General features: G+C 35.8%; 1 protein-coding gene across 2 annotated transcripts in view; it reads left to right on the forward strand.

Moving 5' to 3' along the window:
* Window positions 1–17,457, forward strand: part of TAX1BP1 (Tax1 binding protein 1) — a 98,078-nt gene that overhangs the window by 33,508 nt on the left and 47,113 nt on the right. For both annotated transcript variants that reach the window (XM_047097094.1, XM_047097096.1), the window contains exons 6-8: window positions 8,796–8,944; window positions 9,037–9,127; window positions 13,410–13,595. In XM_047097094.1, the coding sequence (XP_046953050.1) occupies window positions 8,796–8,944; window positions 9,037–9,127; window positions 13,410–13,595 (426 nt within the window). The remainder of the gene's footprint in view (window positions 1–8,795; window positions 8,945–9,036; window positions 9,128–13,409; window positions 13,596–17,457) is intronic.

The raw sequence follows: 17,457 nt of genomic DNA on the forward strand, positions 1-17,457 counted from the left end.
CACACCTGAACAGAGATGATACAGAAATAGGGCTTAAATTCTGAAAAACTTTCTCTTGACTTGTAGTTGTTTGAAGAGTATTCTTTTGAGTTAGAGGGTGACCTATCAAACAATGTGTACAATTCTAACTCTTCCTTTAGATATCTGTAATGTCTCTGTTATTACCATTTGCCTTTTTAGTTTAAAATAAGCAGTTATTCCCCCAATTTTACTATTAGTCTCTTGCAGTAAAAGCAGGTATACTGAATTAAAATATGATAAGATACCAAATGTGCCTACCTTGATTGTTAGGACATTTCAGCTAAATTATGTATCCAGTTATTTTAACTCCCTGGCTGTTTTGTATAGTTCTTATTCTTTTCTCTCTATTCTTTACGTGTTTATTTCGTTTGTGCCTGGGTTTGTCGGTTTTCCAAAGTGGAATGCCGATCTTTTTTTCTTTCACTCAATTACAACAAATTAGAGGGGTGGAAGTGAGATAGAAGATGATATTCATGAAAATGGCCCATCACAGCATGTACTTGGCCCATAAGATCAAAAATGCCCTGAAATGTGGCCTTTGAGGTTTCAAATCTGATCAACTTGAAATCCAAGGGAAGAATGGATGATTGGAAGAATAGGAATGGTGGAATGGTAGGCTTTCAATTGTGTGAGATTACTCATGTGCATCAAGTCATGCCTCTGGTTCAGTTGAGTATTAGCTGAGAGTTAATGCTGTCCACATGACGAGGGTTAAGCGCTACAGATAAGACTATTATAAGAGAGCTTATTCTGACATACTTAGATTGAGAAAGTGGTAGATTGAGGGCAGGGGATTAATGAAGCAAAATAAAATTTGTAGGAGATTGTGGCTCTTGTATCCAGAAGAGGTCTTCAGAAGTTTTTATGGCAACTCATAAGTCTTGATGACAGACACTAATCTTGGAGGGGACTTCTTCCCTACTACTATTCTTGTGTTGGTATTGTACTCTGGGAAGATGAAACAGGTAGAAGTGATATATTTTTTTTTAATGATATTCTATACTATGAAAATGGTAATTAAAAAGACCTAGAACGGTGTTTGTTACATAATAGATTCTCACTACATGTAGCTATTATTTTACTAGTTTTCATAATGATGATCTAAAGAAAGAACCAAAATGTGAATAAAATCTAAATATGAAATCCATGCCATTTTCCTCAGATTCTAGAAATGATACTTATATAATGTTGAAAAAAATGTCTTAGTCATATGTTGGCAATTGCCTGTTTATTTCTGGGGATGAAATAACGGGCTTGCAGGGGAAAATAGTTCCTTTTCTTTTCTAATCACGGGGCTTTTTAATGAATTTTTTTTTTTTCACCTCCGGAATCAGTCTTCCTCTAATCAGGCAGGCCTGCTGGGCAGCTAGAAGTCACTTGCCTTAGTTGGGTGGCTTATAAAATCCATGACATTTCTTGGCACTTGTTTTAAATCTCTTTTGTGGTGTGAATTCTAAAAAACAATCTTGATGCTTGTTAAGAATTGTCTTCTAAATGTTTTCTCTTTGAGGTCCTGGGTGTGTGTACTGCTGAATATCTGAAGGGCTATTATGATGTATCATCTACAATTTCACTTAAAATTTTAGAATGGACAGTATGGAACAGAATGATCTGTAGCACCCTTCAGTTTCTTCATGATAGAAGAAATTGTGTTTTCATTGTTTTATAAAATAAGATTAGCTTGTTAGCCATTCAATACCTGACAAATACTGAGTTAAATGTTTATAAAATAAAAACTTTCATCTTTTACAAATACTGACTTTTTTCATTGTAAAATGCCAATAGAAACACTCCTATTTTGTAAATTAAAAGAATTGGATGTGTTAAGGTTATCAAAAACAGATTGGCTTAGGGGCGCCTGGGTGGCGCAGTCGGTTAAGCGTCCGACTTCAGCCAGGTCACGATCTCGCGGTCCGTGAGTTCGAGCCCCGCGTCAGGCTCTGGGCTGATGGCTCGGAGCCTGGAGCCTGTTTCCGATTCTGTGTCTCCCTCTCTCTCTGCCCCTCCCCTGTTCATGCTCTGTCTCTCTCTGTCCCAAAAATAAATAAAAAAAAAAAAAAAAAAAAAAAAAACGTTAAAAAAAACAGATTGGCTTAAATGTTATGTTTAATTATGTTTTAGATTATTTTGTGTAATTGGCTGCTTAAAGGAATAAATTAGGATTACAAAGTAGATTAAAACTGAAACCAACTAACATCTATAAATAATTATAAAATACATATTATATTTCACCTGTATTTTAATGTGATCTGTATATGTTCTGTCATTCATGGGTACCCTAGATTTAAAAAGTAATTATTTTCATAATTAAGGATAATTTTTACATTCATTTCTAATTCACCTCTAAGTGTAGATTTTTCTCTCCTATAATAGGCTGATTAATAAAAATAAGTCATTATACTTAATGCAAGCCAGGTGCAGTTCCTAGTGTTTACTTACGTTAACTCATTTAATCCTATAAAGTGGGCATTGTTACGTAGGAATTTTACAAAGATAGCACAGAGGTGTTACTTAACCTGCCTAAGATTGAACAGTTTGTAAAGTGGTAGAGGTAGGCTATGTGTCTCCTTCTAGTACTCTTAATGACGCTCTATACTTTTGCCTGAAAGGACTAAAGATTTGAGCTTATCTAATTGATCTTTTTTTAAAAACAGCTTTATTGAAATGTGATTTATAACTGGCATACCATAAAGTCCAACACTTTACAATAGACAGTTCAGTGGTTTTTATTACATGTATAGAATTATGCAGTCATTTCCATAACCTAATTTTAGCACACTTTCATCACCCCAGAAGAAACCTGTTACCTGTTGGTGGTCATTCTCTATTTCCTTTCCCCTCAGTCTCAGGCAACCACTAAACTAAATTTCTTTCTCTGTGGATTTGTGTATTTTGGGCATTGCATACAAATGGAATCATGTGTGGCCTTTTGTGACTGGTTTCTTTCACTTAGCATAATGTTTTCAAGGCCCATCCATAGTATAATAATTATCAGTACTTTATTTCATTTTATTGTCAAGTAAGATTCCGTTGTATTGATTAGTCTTTTTTTACCCTAACCTTACATTTTTTAGACTTACATAAAAATGAGCAGTTTCAGGACGCCTGGGTGGCTCAAGTCAGTTAAGCAGCCGACTTTGGCTGAGGTCATGATCTGGTGGTTCACAAGTTCAAGCCCTGTGTCGGGCTCTGTGCTGAAAGCTCAGAGCCTGGAGTCTGCCTCAGAGTCTCTCTTTCTTTCTCGGCCCCTCCCCTGCTTACGCATGTATGTGCTCTTTCTCTCACAAATAAATGAAAAAACATTTTAAAAAATTAAAAAAATGAATAGTTTGTAGGTATATTCATTATGTATTTGAAAATTAGAAGATTAAAAACTGAGGCTCAGGAAACCAAATGATAATAATGAGTCTTGTTTTTCAAATAGGGCTAAAACAAACTGGCTTTAAGTTTTGTAGTTTTCTTTTGGAGCCTAAACTATGAATTGAGTTTTTTTAATAAGATACTTTTTTTTTTTTTTTAATGTTTATTTTTGAAAGAGAGAGAGGAAGACACAGAATCTGAAGCAGGCTCTAGGCCCTGAGCTGTCAGCACAGAATCATGCGGGGCTCGAACCCATGAACTGTGAGATCATGACCTGAGCTGAAGTCGAACACTTAATTGACTGAGTCACCCAGGCACCCCACCATAAAATATATTCTTAACTTGAATGTTGATAATATAAGATGCACTTCAGCGTATTTTTTGGTATGATTTTTAAAATAATTGTGGATAGTAAGCCCTTACCACATGGTTGATTTGCAAATATTTTCTCCCATTTTGGAAGTCACTTCTTATTTATTTTTTTTTTAATATATTTTTTTAATGTTTATTTATTTTTGAGACAGAGAGCATGAACGGGGGAGGGTCAGAGAGAGAGGGAGACACAGAATCTGAAACAGGCTCTAGGCTCTGAGCTGTCAGCACAGAGCCCGACACGGGGCTCAAACTCGCAGACTGCGAGATCACGACCTGAGCCGGAGTTGGACGCTCAACTGACTGAGCCACCCAGGCGCCCTGGGAGTCGCTTTCATTTTGATAATTTGATTTGTTGTGCAGAAGCCTTTTAGTTTGCTGTAGTCCACTTCTTTATTTTTCACTTTTGGTGTCAAATTCAGAAAATTCTAAGACCAGTGTCAAGGAGCTTCTTTCTCGGAGTTTCATGGTTTCAGGTCTTAAGTCTTTGAGTTGATTTGTTGTATGTGGTGTAAGGTAGTTCAGTTTCATTCTTTGGCATGTAGCTGTCCACTTTTCCCAACAGCATTTAGAGAAGAGATTGTTTTTTCCCCGTTGTATATTCTTGGCTCCTTTTCCGTGAATTAATTGACCATATATGCATTGGTTTATTTCTCTTTTCTTTATTCTGTTCCATTGATCTGTGTGTAAATATGTTACATATCCATGTGTAACAAGCATTATAATGGAATACACAGAAATCATTCAGTTTCATTAAAAGACAGTGTAAGTAAAATTATACTGTCCTATTTTTTTTTCATATTCCCTTATTAATAAATACACATGAAATCTAATTTAAAAATTATTTGTCTGTGGATGGGGTGCCCGGTTGGCTCAGTCAGTTGACTGTCTGACTTCGGCTTAGGTTATGATCTTGCGTTTGTGGGTTTAAGCCCTGCATTGGGCTCTGTGCTGACAGCTCAGAACCTGGGGCCTGCTTCAGATTCTGTGTGTCCCTCTCTCTCTGCCGCTCCCCTGCTCATGCTCTGTCCCTCTTTGTCTCTCAAAAAATAGAATGTTAAAAAAATTAAAAATTACTTGTCTGTGGGATGTATATGTGTTCAGGAAATAACTTAAACAATAAATTTATTTGTAGGCTAGCTTCCCTTTTAGCTCTAACCAAAAAATTTAATCCTTTGAATCTGGTATTATAAAGGTAGAATATAAGTGTATTTGCTCTTAGTGGATTTTCGACAGAAGTAGTCTTCTTGGAAAAGAAGAATAGTTATTCTTGATGCAGATTTTTTTAAGTGAATTTGTTGTTGCTCCTCAAATAAAGTGTAAGTTTTTCTTAAGATAAATTTGTTACCGAAGAGATTATATGAATTTTTAACTTTTAAAGATATTTTAATTAAGAGATCTAAAATAAACTGGAGGGCGCCTAGGTGGCTCAGTCGGTTGGGCATTGACTCTTGATTTTGGCTCAGGTCATGATCCCAGGGTCATGGGATCGAGCCCTCTGTTGGGCTCTGAGCTCAGCATGGAGCCTGCTTAAGATTCTCTCTCTCCTCTGCCCTTCTCCCCTGCTAGCACTCTCTCTAAAACAAAAATAAAAAATAAACTGAAATAAACATGCTAAAATAACTTATTTCAGATTAGTTTACAAAAACAAATAACCCAACTGTAACCTGAACAGGTTGTATTTATGGGGGCAGTGTTAATGAAAGAGGAATTGCCTAATTATTATTTATTTTGTCTTTTATCCTGTCATTTTAATGCCGTGAAGATGTTATTGAACATTGTTAATTATATCTTTGGTATGTTTCTAGAAACCAGAGAAGATGCACTTCTATTCTATGCAGATAACTGTATATAGCTCAGTGTTTTAGTTGATTTCAGGAAGCAGAGTGTTTGAGAAAAGCCAGATTAAGTCAGATGAGTAAGGTTCATTTTAAAATCTAACAATTTCCATAAAAAACATAATCCTTTAAAATGTTTATTTTTGAGAGAGCGAGCATAAGTGGGGGAAGGGCGAGAGAGAGAAAGAGAAAAGAGAATCCAAAGCAGGCTGCCTGCTGTCCTTGCAGAGCCTGATGTGGGGCTCAAACTCATGAACCTTGAGATCAACACCTGAGCTGAAGTCAGATGCTTAACCAACTGAGCCACCCAAGGGCCCCAATAACATAATCCATTTGCCAATAATTTGCTGTTTAGAGCATTCAGGTACTAATTTACTAAATTTTACCACTGTATACATTTGAATCCAGAATACTTTTTCGAAATAGTTGTCCATGATAATATTTATTTATTTTGAGGGGGGAAGAGAGGCAGAGAGGGAGCGAGAATCCCAAGCAGGCCCCAAGCTCAGTCTGGAGCCCTATGTTGGACTCGATCCCATGATGGTGAGATCATGACCCGAGCCAAAATCAACCCACTGAGCTACCCAGGCACCCCAGTTGTCCTAATATTATATCTGTTTTTTTTCAGATTGTATTCATTTGAAATCAGAATTTGGTGTTTTTTTAAACATGAGAATAAGTGTGTTCTGTTACTTCAGATTTTTTTAGTGTGTGCTTAGCCACCCAAGTGGCTGGCTTACTTATTTATTTATTTTTATCTGGTTCATATTTGAGAGTTGACTTGAAGGAATTGCTAATAGTGGCTCGTGGTAGCAGGGATTCTTTAATCTCAGAGGAGGGGATGAAGTCGGCTACATGAATTTGAAATGTCCAAATCCCTTAATCTCCTTTTGTCTCCATTGTTGTAATTGTTCTTATCTTGGTACACAGTGTAGCAGACTTAATCTGTTTAAGTTTTACTTTAATATTAGAATTATGTTTTGGGGCATGATTTGCAAATATTGACTGAATATTTATCTTAAATTTCAAGTGCTTTTCAAAGATTGTGTTCTAAATTCTTTTTTAAAAAGTTGGTTTTTGAAAGAAAGCAGGAGTTTTAGTTTGTGTGTACTACTACAGACTTTAATGTCATTTTCATGCTAAGAAGGACCTAGCCATATTGAGATGCTATATGCTTCACTCAAACATGGGAACTAGAGGCCTGAAAAAGAATCTCAAGCATTTTCATGCCATTAGAAAATCGGTATGGATGCTGAGAAGCTATTAGGTGCTTTAATGGGTACTGGAGAAAGATGTTAAGACTCTTCAAGTTACATTAGAATTAATTTGTGACTCACTGTAGAGTTAACTTAGCTCATAGGTAAAGCAGTTAGTTAATATTTTGCATTTAGTTGCTTATGAATCTTCTGATTCTTGGCCCATACATTTTTTAGAATACTGTTTACCTGATATAGAACTTCATTAGTTACAGATTCAGAAACTAGTTTTTGCTTTTAGGCAATCTAATCTTTGTTTTAGGAAGAAATACCTAGATTAAATCTGTAAGCTATTTACTGTGCAAAAAGAGCATTTGGTAAAACCAGCAATACAAAATTAAAAAAAAGAAAACAAAACACAGCTATTAGAAACCTCTCTGGCTATCTTTATAAATGAGCAAGACAAATAAATGAAAAATGTGTCAGATTTTGCAAGAATCCTTGGATATTGACAGTTTACAGCAGAGGGAATAAATATTATTTGCTTTCTGTGGTCATTGGAATCAGACAAGCATTTAGTTTTTTTGTATGACAGTCTTTAGTTAATGTTGCAGATTCAGTAAACAAACATTTGCTTTGAGCAAAAATAAAACCAAGAGAGTGTATCTGACCATTATTGTGATGAGCTTTTTAATGAAGATGCAACATAGCAATTTTCATATTCTTAAGTAATCTCTACACCCAGTATGGGGCTGGAGCAATTTTTATATTTTAGTGATATATTTAAAGTGGTATTTCCCTTATAAGTAAAAAATTTGGCTGACTTTATGAAAAAGTTGTTTGTAAATACTGTATAACATTTGTTACATTTAAATTGTAAGACTGGGGGCGCCTGGGTGGCTCAGTTGGTTGAGCGGCCGACTTCGGCTCAGGTCAGGATCTCATGGTCCGTGAGTTCCAGCCCCGCGTCGGGCTCTGTGCTGATGGCTCAGAGCCTGGAGCCTGTTTCAGATTCTGTGTCCCCCTCTCTCTCTGCCCCTCCCCTGTTCATGCTCTGTCTCTCTCTGTCTCAAAAATAAATAAACGTTAAAAAAAAATTAAAAAATAAATAAAATAAATTGTAAGACTGGTGCTTTCCTTTAGCTTCTGCTGTTGCCTAGATGGGTGGTACTTTTATATGTGGAAAGTTTTAAAAGTATTTTTTAACAAAACCAGTTTGTTTTATCCGTTCTTTGAGGTATAGTTTTCCATAACAGTACTTTCATATGCACTGATACATTTGATTCTCATGATTTTATAAAGTGAGGGAGAAGAGGCTTTATTATCTTCATTTTACAGACATAAATTGGGCTTAGCTAGGAGCTTGACCAAGTTCTTATAAGTTAAATGTCTTGATGTGTTAAAATTTTTTTAAACTTTTAAATTATTTGTCCAAAGTGGAATATTCTATTTTAAATAGAAGTAATTTTTTTTTTTTTTAACTGCATTTACTACTTTTGTATTTCAGTTTCTTTGAGTATTTGTTCAGGCCTCTGAGCCACAGTGGCAGGATCATTAGGAACCTTGCTTTCGACATGTATCTTAACTTAGTGCTTTGGTATAATTATCAGTGGCACTTATCGATCTGTGCTGTAATAAGTTGTTAATCTTGGTAGTATCATTTGAAACCTGATATGTCACTGGAGTAGCATTGAAAAACAGGATGTCAAAAATGAAAGTGACCAGTTTAAAATGTTTTCTCTCATTTTTTGTTGCCTGCCCTCTGGTGGAGAAGTTTGTGAAATCAACAATTGGTTGAGAAGTCTGGAAAGGAAATTAATAATTGTTTCATTTGGTATATATAAAGTTGAATGTATATTTCAGTTTCAGGTTTAGTTTTTAATCTAGTTTATAAACTTTAGAGGGGACAAATGTGGGATTAACAATTTAAGAATACATAGATTTCTTAAAGATTTGCAAATTTGTCATAGAAATTACGTTTCCCAAAATACTCCTTGTTGTTTCTAAGGGTCTTGTTGAAGTATCACAAAGTTTAAGAACAGAAAATGAAGAGTTTAAGAAGAGATACAATGATGCTACGTCCAAAGCTCTCCAGCTTGAGGAAGATATTGTGTCAGTGACACATAAAGCGATCGAAAAAGAAACTGAATTAGACAGGTATTTCTGACGGTTTTAAAAAATAACTTTATGTTCCAAAAGTGTTTTAAAGAAGGTTTTTTTGGGTCTGTATTAATGTTACTTTAATTCAGTTTAAAGGATAAACTCAGGAAGACACAGTGTGAAAGAGAACAACTGGAATGTCAATTGAAGACCGAAAAGGATGAGAAGGAACTTTATAAGGTAGTTTATTCTTTCTGTTCCTATTCGTTATCTCTTGCTGTGTAACAAGTGATCGCAAAACTTAGTGGTTAGGGATTTGGGAGCAGCTTAGCTACGTGGTTCTGGCTCAGGGTCTCCTGGTCAGTTGCAGTTAGGATGTTGGTAAGGGCTGCAGTCAGCTTAAAGGCTTGATTGGAACCAGAGGATCTGTCAGGGTGGCTCATGCAAATGACTTTTGGCAGGATGTCCTTCAATTTCTTGTGTGGCCTCCTCAGTGGCTGCTTGAATGTTTTCACAACATGGCAGTCCGTTTCCCTTGGAGTGAGCTATCCAAGAGAGAGCAAGGAGGAGGTCCCAGTGCACTTTGTGACCTAGCCAGCAAAGTTGTATGCTGGTGCTTCTACTTTGTCTTATTCATTAAAGACAAGTCACTTGGTACAGTCAACACTTAAGGAGAAGGGAATTGAGTTCCACTTCTTGCAGAGAGGAAGTATCAAAGGATTTGGGGACCTTTTAAGACTACCCCATGGTGTATAGTCCCTAAAAGTTTTCAGGGAATTTGCTGGTATTTTAGTTGCTTAGCAGGTAATACATGATAAGTCAAAGAGATTTAATACTGTAACAAGATACTTATTTATTAGAATTTATAAAACCTAATTGTTTTCCCCTTTAAGAACATATAAATCTTAGAACATTAATTTATTTCTGTGATGATCATTATGTTTCAGAGTTTGACTTTTAGAATAATCTTCAGAGAATGTCATTTTAAAAAATAATCTTTCTGGGGTGCCTGAGTGGCTCAGTTAAGTGTCCGACTTCCACTCAGTCATGATCGTGTGGTCTGTGAGTTTGAGCCCCACATCAGACTCTGTGATGACAGCTTGGAGCCTGAAACCTGTTTTGGATTCTGTGTCTCCCTCTCTCTGCCCCTCCCCCGCTCATGATCTGTCAGTCTCCATCTCAAAAATAAATAAACGTTAAAAAATAATTTAAGAAATCTGACAGATCATTACCTTTTGAAATTGTTCTTCATTTTTAAATGATTCTGAAATAGAATGGTTAGCCTAAATATCAATAATGTTGTGGATAGAAATTGAGACATGTTTATCTTAAGTGTTCTTATCTTAGCAGGTTTTTTTTTTTAATGTTTATTTTTGAGAGAGAGACAGAATGCGACTGGGTTAGGGGTAGAGAGAGAGGGAGACACAGAAGAACAAGCAGACTCCAGGCTCTGAGCTGTCAGCCCAGAGCCCGACGGACGGCTCGAACTCACGAGCCTCGAGATCATGACCTTAGCTGAAGTCAGATGCTCAACCAACTGAGCCACCCAGGTGCTCAGCAGTTCTTGAAGGCAGTTCCAGATGAGGACTTTCAAGAACTTTTTGAGTTAAGTCAGTATTATTTGGAGAGATTCAGTCTCTTGATTAGATTAGAAAAGGGCTCGCTTATGTATTGTGGTATATATTTGATTAGAGAAAAACCTACACCTGTGCGTATATATATTTAGTATTTGAGACCTACAGTTTGCATGTAGAAACTGGAATATGATTTGTATTGCCAGTGTTTTTTTCCTTTTTATTTGTGGTGGTGGTGGTGGTTTGTTGTTGGGTTTTTTTTGTTTGTTTCGTTTTGGTTTTTTAGGAAGATAAAAATAAAAAAAAATATTGAATCCACCATGCAACTTAGAGCAGAGAGCATAGATGGGGACGTTTTACATGCCATGGATTATACTCATTTTATTTCTTGAATAGCTTATCCCCAGAGCGTGTGTGTGTGCATGTGTGTCACTCTCAAAACAGGAAGAAAAATAGTGATGATTCACTTGTAGGTGGTTTTATGATTTGACCCTTTATAAGAATATATATCTCAAAGTAATGTTTGATTTTTGAACAAGATTTTGTGAAAAAGGGAAATAATACAGATACCTAGAGAAATTGATGTAGTTGGGTTACTGTTGACGTAGTGTTTTTGCAAACACTCTCCAAAAATGCAGCTTAAACTTTTAAAGTTATAAAGCATTTTTTAACAAAGTGAAAATCTGGCATCTCATAATTTTTTACTCAATGTTACTGTGAATTTCACTGAGAGGATTTCAGGTTTTTTGCCAGGAAAAGACCTGAGCATTATTTCTCTGTGGATAAAGTGCTTTCCGTGTCGTTTTCTTGTTAGCACAGTGGGAGATAATAAGAGAAATACAATGTCTATGTCTTCAGTCACTTCAATTCAGTAATAAAATGAATTCTGAAGGCAGACTAGTTAGTATTGGGAAGGGTTTGGGAAGATCCTAAGTAAACCAGTGATGGTGGAGAGGTCCAGTGAATGATAATAACAAGGACAAGTTATTGGAAAGAGAAAAGACCTGTCCTTAAAATGGTCATTTTTCATACTGCCTTTCTTTTCTTTCTGTTATTAGAATAGGACTTGTGGTGTTTGTAGAGGATTGGTAAGCACATTTTAGGGCAAATCCAAAATTTATTTTTCCTTTACAGCTCTAAATTGTTTCTCCCTTAGGTCTTGTGCTTTTTTTCACTTTCTGTGTCTGTTTTACACCTGAATGACAAGTCCTTTGCTAAAAGACTTCGTATCTGGAAGGAAGAGAAAGAATGAGGTGTCTTGGGGATTTATTCTTTTATAGTGTGATAATATCTCCAAGTTTTCTGTAAGCATTATCAGTAGGGATCAAAGTGACATTGAACTCTTCATTTGAATACACTCTGCCCCAACCTCCCAGCATTCCAAACAGTATTTCATTTGTGTGTTTCCCCAAAACTGGAAGTAAAACTCTTCCTTAGAGACTTTTGTTTTGTGGTTTTTCTTTTTTATGGAAAGGAGTCTCCATTTAGTGTGATAAGACATCGTGTTCTACTTTTAACCTCAGAAACATGCTTTCCTTTCCATATTGTTTATGAAAATAACCAGAGAGATTACTTTTGTCTCTCTCCTCAGCCCCCATTAGATCATATGACCCATCCCTGTCCTATCAGAATTTAGAGGGATTGATAAAACACTTGAGCTGGTAATTATGAAAATTAGATAGTGTTTCTAAAGTGATGCTGCAAAGGTCTTGGCTGGTGACACCTTCAGAGAATCTGGAATGCTTTGCTATTTTTATTATTATTATTTTTAACATTTATTTACTTTGAGAGAGAGCAGTGGGGAGGGGCAGAGAGAGACAGAACATCCCAAGCAGGCTCTGTGCTGTCATCACAGAACCCAATGTGGAGCTTGGTCCCATGAACTGTGAGCGAGATCATGACCTGAGCCAAAACCAAGAGTTGGACACTCAACTGACTGAGCCACCCAGAGACTCCTGGAGTTTTTTTCCATCCTTGTGAGCAGGAATTAGTGTTTCATTAGTCACACATTTAGAGTCAAGTGTGAAAAGTATGTCAATTCATTTCTCTCTGGTACTCTTAACCAAAGCAAGATACTCTTTTTTTTTTTTTTTTTTAATTTTTTTTTTTCAATGTTTATTTATTTTTGGGACAGAGAGAGACAGAGCATGAACGGGGGAGGGGCAGAGAGAGAGGGAGACACAGAATCGGAAACAGGCTCCAGGCTCCGAGCCATCAGCCCGGAGCCCGACGCGGGGCTCGAACTCACGGACCGCGAGATCGTGACCTGGCTGAAGTCGGACGCTTAACCGACTGCGCCACTCAGGCGCCCCTCAAGATACTCTTTATAGTGAAAACTAGATATCTATACTCTTTATAATTTCAGTTATGGAATTTGACTTGTGCATCTGTTAATGGGCAAACTGCTGCCAAAGTTCCTGGGAAAATTAATATAGTTGAGTTAATGAATCAAATATATTTTTAGGCACACAGGAAGTAAATGACAGTACTTCTCACCAGCCAGAAATTGAATTGCTTAAGATGTTGTTCTTGAATGTACCCGTTTAGTTTTCCAGAATCTCGCCATACCTTTGTATCTGACTATATAACAATAATTTGTTCCCCCAACAGCAACCAAATTGATTTGCATTTTTAAAGAGAACTTAAAAATCTTAAAAAAAAAAAAAAAAGCATTAATCGAAGGAGAAAACTTCAGAGATGAGGTAATATTGTTAGACCTTAGATATAATCTCTATGGAAAATTTACAACAACAAAAAAGCTTAGAAAGGTTATGTTCTGTTCCCACATATTAGCTAGTTATTTGGTACAACTTGGGTCTCCTGACTCCTGGTCTAGTAGGTCTTCCCATTACTTGATCATAATTGGGCTAAACAGTGGTATTTTGAAATTTGAGTAATTTAGGTTATGGAGTTAGGATATTCTTGACATTTTCAAGCACTGTTAACAGGTACATTTGAAGAATACCGAAATAGAAAATACCAAGCTTGTGTCAGAGGTCCAGACTCTAAAGAATTTAGATGGGAATAAAGAAAGCATGATTACTCATTTTAAAGAAGAGATTGGCAGGCTGCAGTTCTGTTTGGCTGAAAAGGAAAATCTGCAAAGGACATTCTTGCTTACAACTTCAAGTAAGGTAAGTATTTTTGTGATACGTGTTTGAAGATTGTAAAACCTGTGTCTATTAAATGTATGCAATATTCTTTGTTTTTTATTTTTAACCTTCCCTTTTCCCAACCTTTTCTTTTGAAAAAGTTCAGTTTTACAGAGAAGTTGGAAGAACAGAACAACGAAAACATGTATCCTCAAATATTTTGCCATCTTTATCTCCCCATTTGTATGACCTTTTTTTCTCTGAGTCATTTGAAGTCAGTTGCAGGCATTATGATATCACACCCTAGATATTTTAGCATGTCTTCCCTATCTACAGTTGTGGTTCATTATTCTGTATAACCATAAAACCATGATCATACCTAAGAAATTTAATGTTGATAATACTCATTCATAATACAGTTTTAGTATAATCAAATTATCCCAAGTGTATATTTTTTATAAAGCGTTTTAAGTTTATTTAAAACTTGTAACAGAGACACAGAGAGCATGAGTAGGGGAGAGGCAGAGAGAGGAGGACAGGGAGAGGGGAGAGAGAGAATCCCAAGCAGGTTCTGCACTGTCAGCACAGAGCCTGACATAGGGCTAGAACTCAAGGAACCACGAGATCATGACCTGAGCCAAAACTGAGAGTCAGATGCTTAACTGACTGAGCCACCCAGGGGCCGCCATCACTCCCCCCCCCCCCCCACTATATATTTATATATAACCTTTACAGTTTCTTGACCTGGTGGTAAAGATCCACACATTCATTTGATTATTGTTGTGTTTTTGCTCTAATCTAGAATAGGGTCCCTATACACCTTTTATGATACTGATATTTTTGAAGAATTCAGGCTTGTCTGAGAAGATGGTTTGTAATCTAGATTTATTTATTGTTTCCTCAAAGCTAGATTTAGGTCATTTTTGGCAAGAAAAAGCCTAAATAGATGATGTCTTGTACATTATTTTGCATCAATACCAAATGTCACATAATGTTGATGTAACATTAATCATTTGTTTAAAGTTGTGTCTGCCTGAATTCATTATATGGGTGCTTTCCCCCTCTTTGTGATTACTGAGTAATATGTAGGGTGATACTTTGAGATTATGGTAACATCCTGTAATGCCAATAGCTTTTCACCCAGTATTTTTGATCCCTTAATGATCCTCACCTGCATCAGTTATTATTAAATTAATGATTACAAAATGGTCACTTAAAAATTTTTCTTTTACACTTATTAGTAGGTATTCTTTCTTAGCTTTTTTTTTTAATGTTTATTTTTGAGAGAGAGAGTAAGCAGAGCTGGGGAGGGGCAGAGAGAAAGGGACACGCAGAATCGGAAGCAGGCTCCAAGCCCCATGCTGTCAGCACAGAGCTCGACATGGGCCTCGAACTCAACAGACCATGAGATCATGACCTGAGCTGAAGTCGGATGCCTAACTGACAGAGCCACCCAGGCGCCCCTATTCTTTAAATCTTTTGATTGAGTCTTGTGTTTGGAATATGTTAAATAGTTGCATCATTCAAAAGTGAAAATAATTACAAAAATATTTACTGTCTCTTCCCTAAAAAAATCTTTTTTTTTTACATATACACATATGTAAAGATTTCCCATTAGTTTTTAGTTTATCCTTCTCTTTTTGCAAAAATAAGCATGTGCATACATACACACTCTTAAAAATAGGTGCCATGCTATTACATACTTTTTTGCACCTTTTTTTGTCATTTAAAATGTGTAGTTTAATGGTTTTCAGTGTATTCACAGAGTTATACAACTAATACTGCAGTAAATTTAGGAATATTTTTATTACCCCCCAAAGAAACCGTACCCATTAGCAGTTACTCCATATTCTCATTTGCTTCTCCCCCTCCCCCCAGTCCTAATTAATCATTGATTTACTTTTTTTTTTTTTTGGATATATAAAGAGCTTTATATTTATTTCTCATGAACCATGAGAACATGACCTGAGCCGAAGTTGGCCGCTTAACTGAATGAGCCACTCAGGCACCCCTAAAATTTACATTTTATAAAAAATTAGAATATTTATAACAGTGTTCCAAAACCTCTTAAAAATTTTTTTTATGGAAAATCTGGACATCTTGTATGAGTACGCATATAGATCTTTCTCATTCACTATAACAGCTGTATAGTATCCCTCGTTTAATAGCTGTGTATGTAATTGTTTTTTAGTTGTGTACAGTCCTTAGCTTTTATAAGCATGCCGCTTATGCAAACATCATCCTTGTACAAATATCTAGGCACGTGTATATATCAAGAAAAAATTAGTTATTTTCAAATTGCTTTTCAAAAAAATTAATACCCCAGCATTTGTATTTACTAGTGTTTGTGATGGTAGCACAGACTTCCATCGTGTGAAGGATATATAATAGAATTTATAATAAATTCTCATATTAGATATTCTCGGTTTTAAATAATTTTTCATTATTTTAATATTGTACTGAATCCCTGTAAAGCTAAATTTAATGTCCATACCTTTTATTAATTTTCTTGGAAACTCATAAAAATAAAATTGCTAGATCAAAACCTGTGTGATTTTTCAAGGTGTTGATGAATGTTATAAAAATCTGGTGAAAAACTTTACACCAGCTACATGTACATAAGCCTAACCGTTCATGAATTTGCTAATTTCCCTAAAGTCATCTGAATATTGGAGTATTCCTGTTTTTTAATCTTTGTTAATTGAAAGAAATTGATGTTTGTTTTAACTTCTTTGTTGATGAGTGGAGTATTTTTTTTTTTTTTGTATGCATAATGGCCATTTCTGTCTTTTAAGAAAAATTTCACGGTAGGGGTGCCTGGATGGCTTAGTTAGGTGTCTGACTTCAGCTCAGGTCGTTGTCTTCATGGTCATGTGTTCGAGCCCTGCGTCGGGCCCTGTGCTCCCAGCTCAGAGCCTGGAGCCTGCTTCCCATTCTGTGTCTCCCTCTCTCTCTGCCCCTCTCCTGCTCATGCTCTGTCTCTCAAAAATAAACAATTTTTAAAAATTTCATGGTTATGCCTTTCTCCAATTTTTTGGTTTTTTTTGTGGTTAGAGTTTTTTGATTTGAAAAAATGCTGATTAGAAAATAATTTTATATTCCAAACATTTTCTTCTACTAGTTTTATTGTTGCTCTTTTGCTGATGATATTTACATAGTTAGATCTGTTAATGTTGTATCTACAAATATTTTCTTCACCTCAGTGTACATAATCCTTTATATTTCCTTCTAAGGAGCTAACAGTTTTTTAAAAATGTTTATTTATTTTGAGAGAGAGAGAGAGTGTGCGCATGTGAGTATGGTAGGGGCAGAGTGAGGGAGACAGAGGATCTGAAGTGGGCTCTGTGCTGACAGCAGAGACCCTGATGCAGGGCTCGAACTCACGAACTGTGAGATCATGACCTGAACCGAAGTTGAATGGTTAACGAACTGAACCACCCATGCGCCCCAGGAGCTAACAATTTAAAAACCAAGAATGGATTGCACTTTTTCTCAGTTCATATTATTTGTAGTACAAAGATAAAAAATAGGAAACTAGATGTGTTGGGCTCATAATATTAAAGGAAATAATTTTACTATGGCAATTTAAACTTTTTTTCTCTTTTTTTTTTTCTTAACAGTAATTTTAACTTCTTAAGATACTTTTAGGTTAGGTAAGAGGGGCTGATTACTTTTTTATCTTCCCATTGTCTCAACTTTGATATTTGTGTATCAAATGTTTTATTTTTAGAACTAAGTTTTAAATCTGCCCTGTGGTTTCATAACGATATGGTATATGAATATTATATCGGATATGTTTTCGGTTAGTTAATAGGAAACTTAACCAAAATTTTTGTAATTACAGAGAAGTTTTTGAAATTATTTTTATTCGTAATCAAAAAGTGTGACTCAGTAAGTAGTTCTA

The sequence above is a fragment of the Lynx rufus genome, unplaced genomic scaffold (assembly GCF_022079265.1).
Source record: "Lynx rufus isolate CCGP_SWC_20201006 ecotype Redwood Valley unplaced genomic scaffold, mLynRuf1.p SCAF_4, whole genome shotgun sequence".
Taxonomy (NCBI): domain Eukaryota; kingdom Metazoa; phylum Chordata; class Mammalia; order Carnivora; family Felidae; genus Lynx; species Lynx rufus.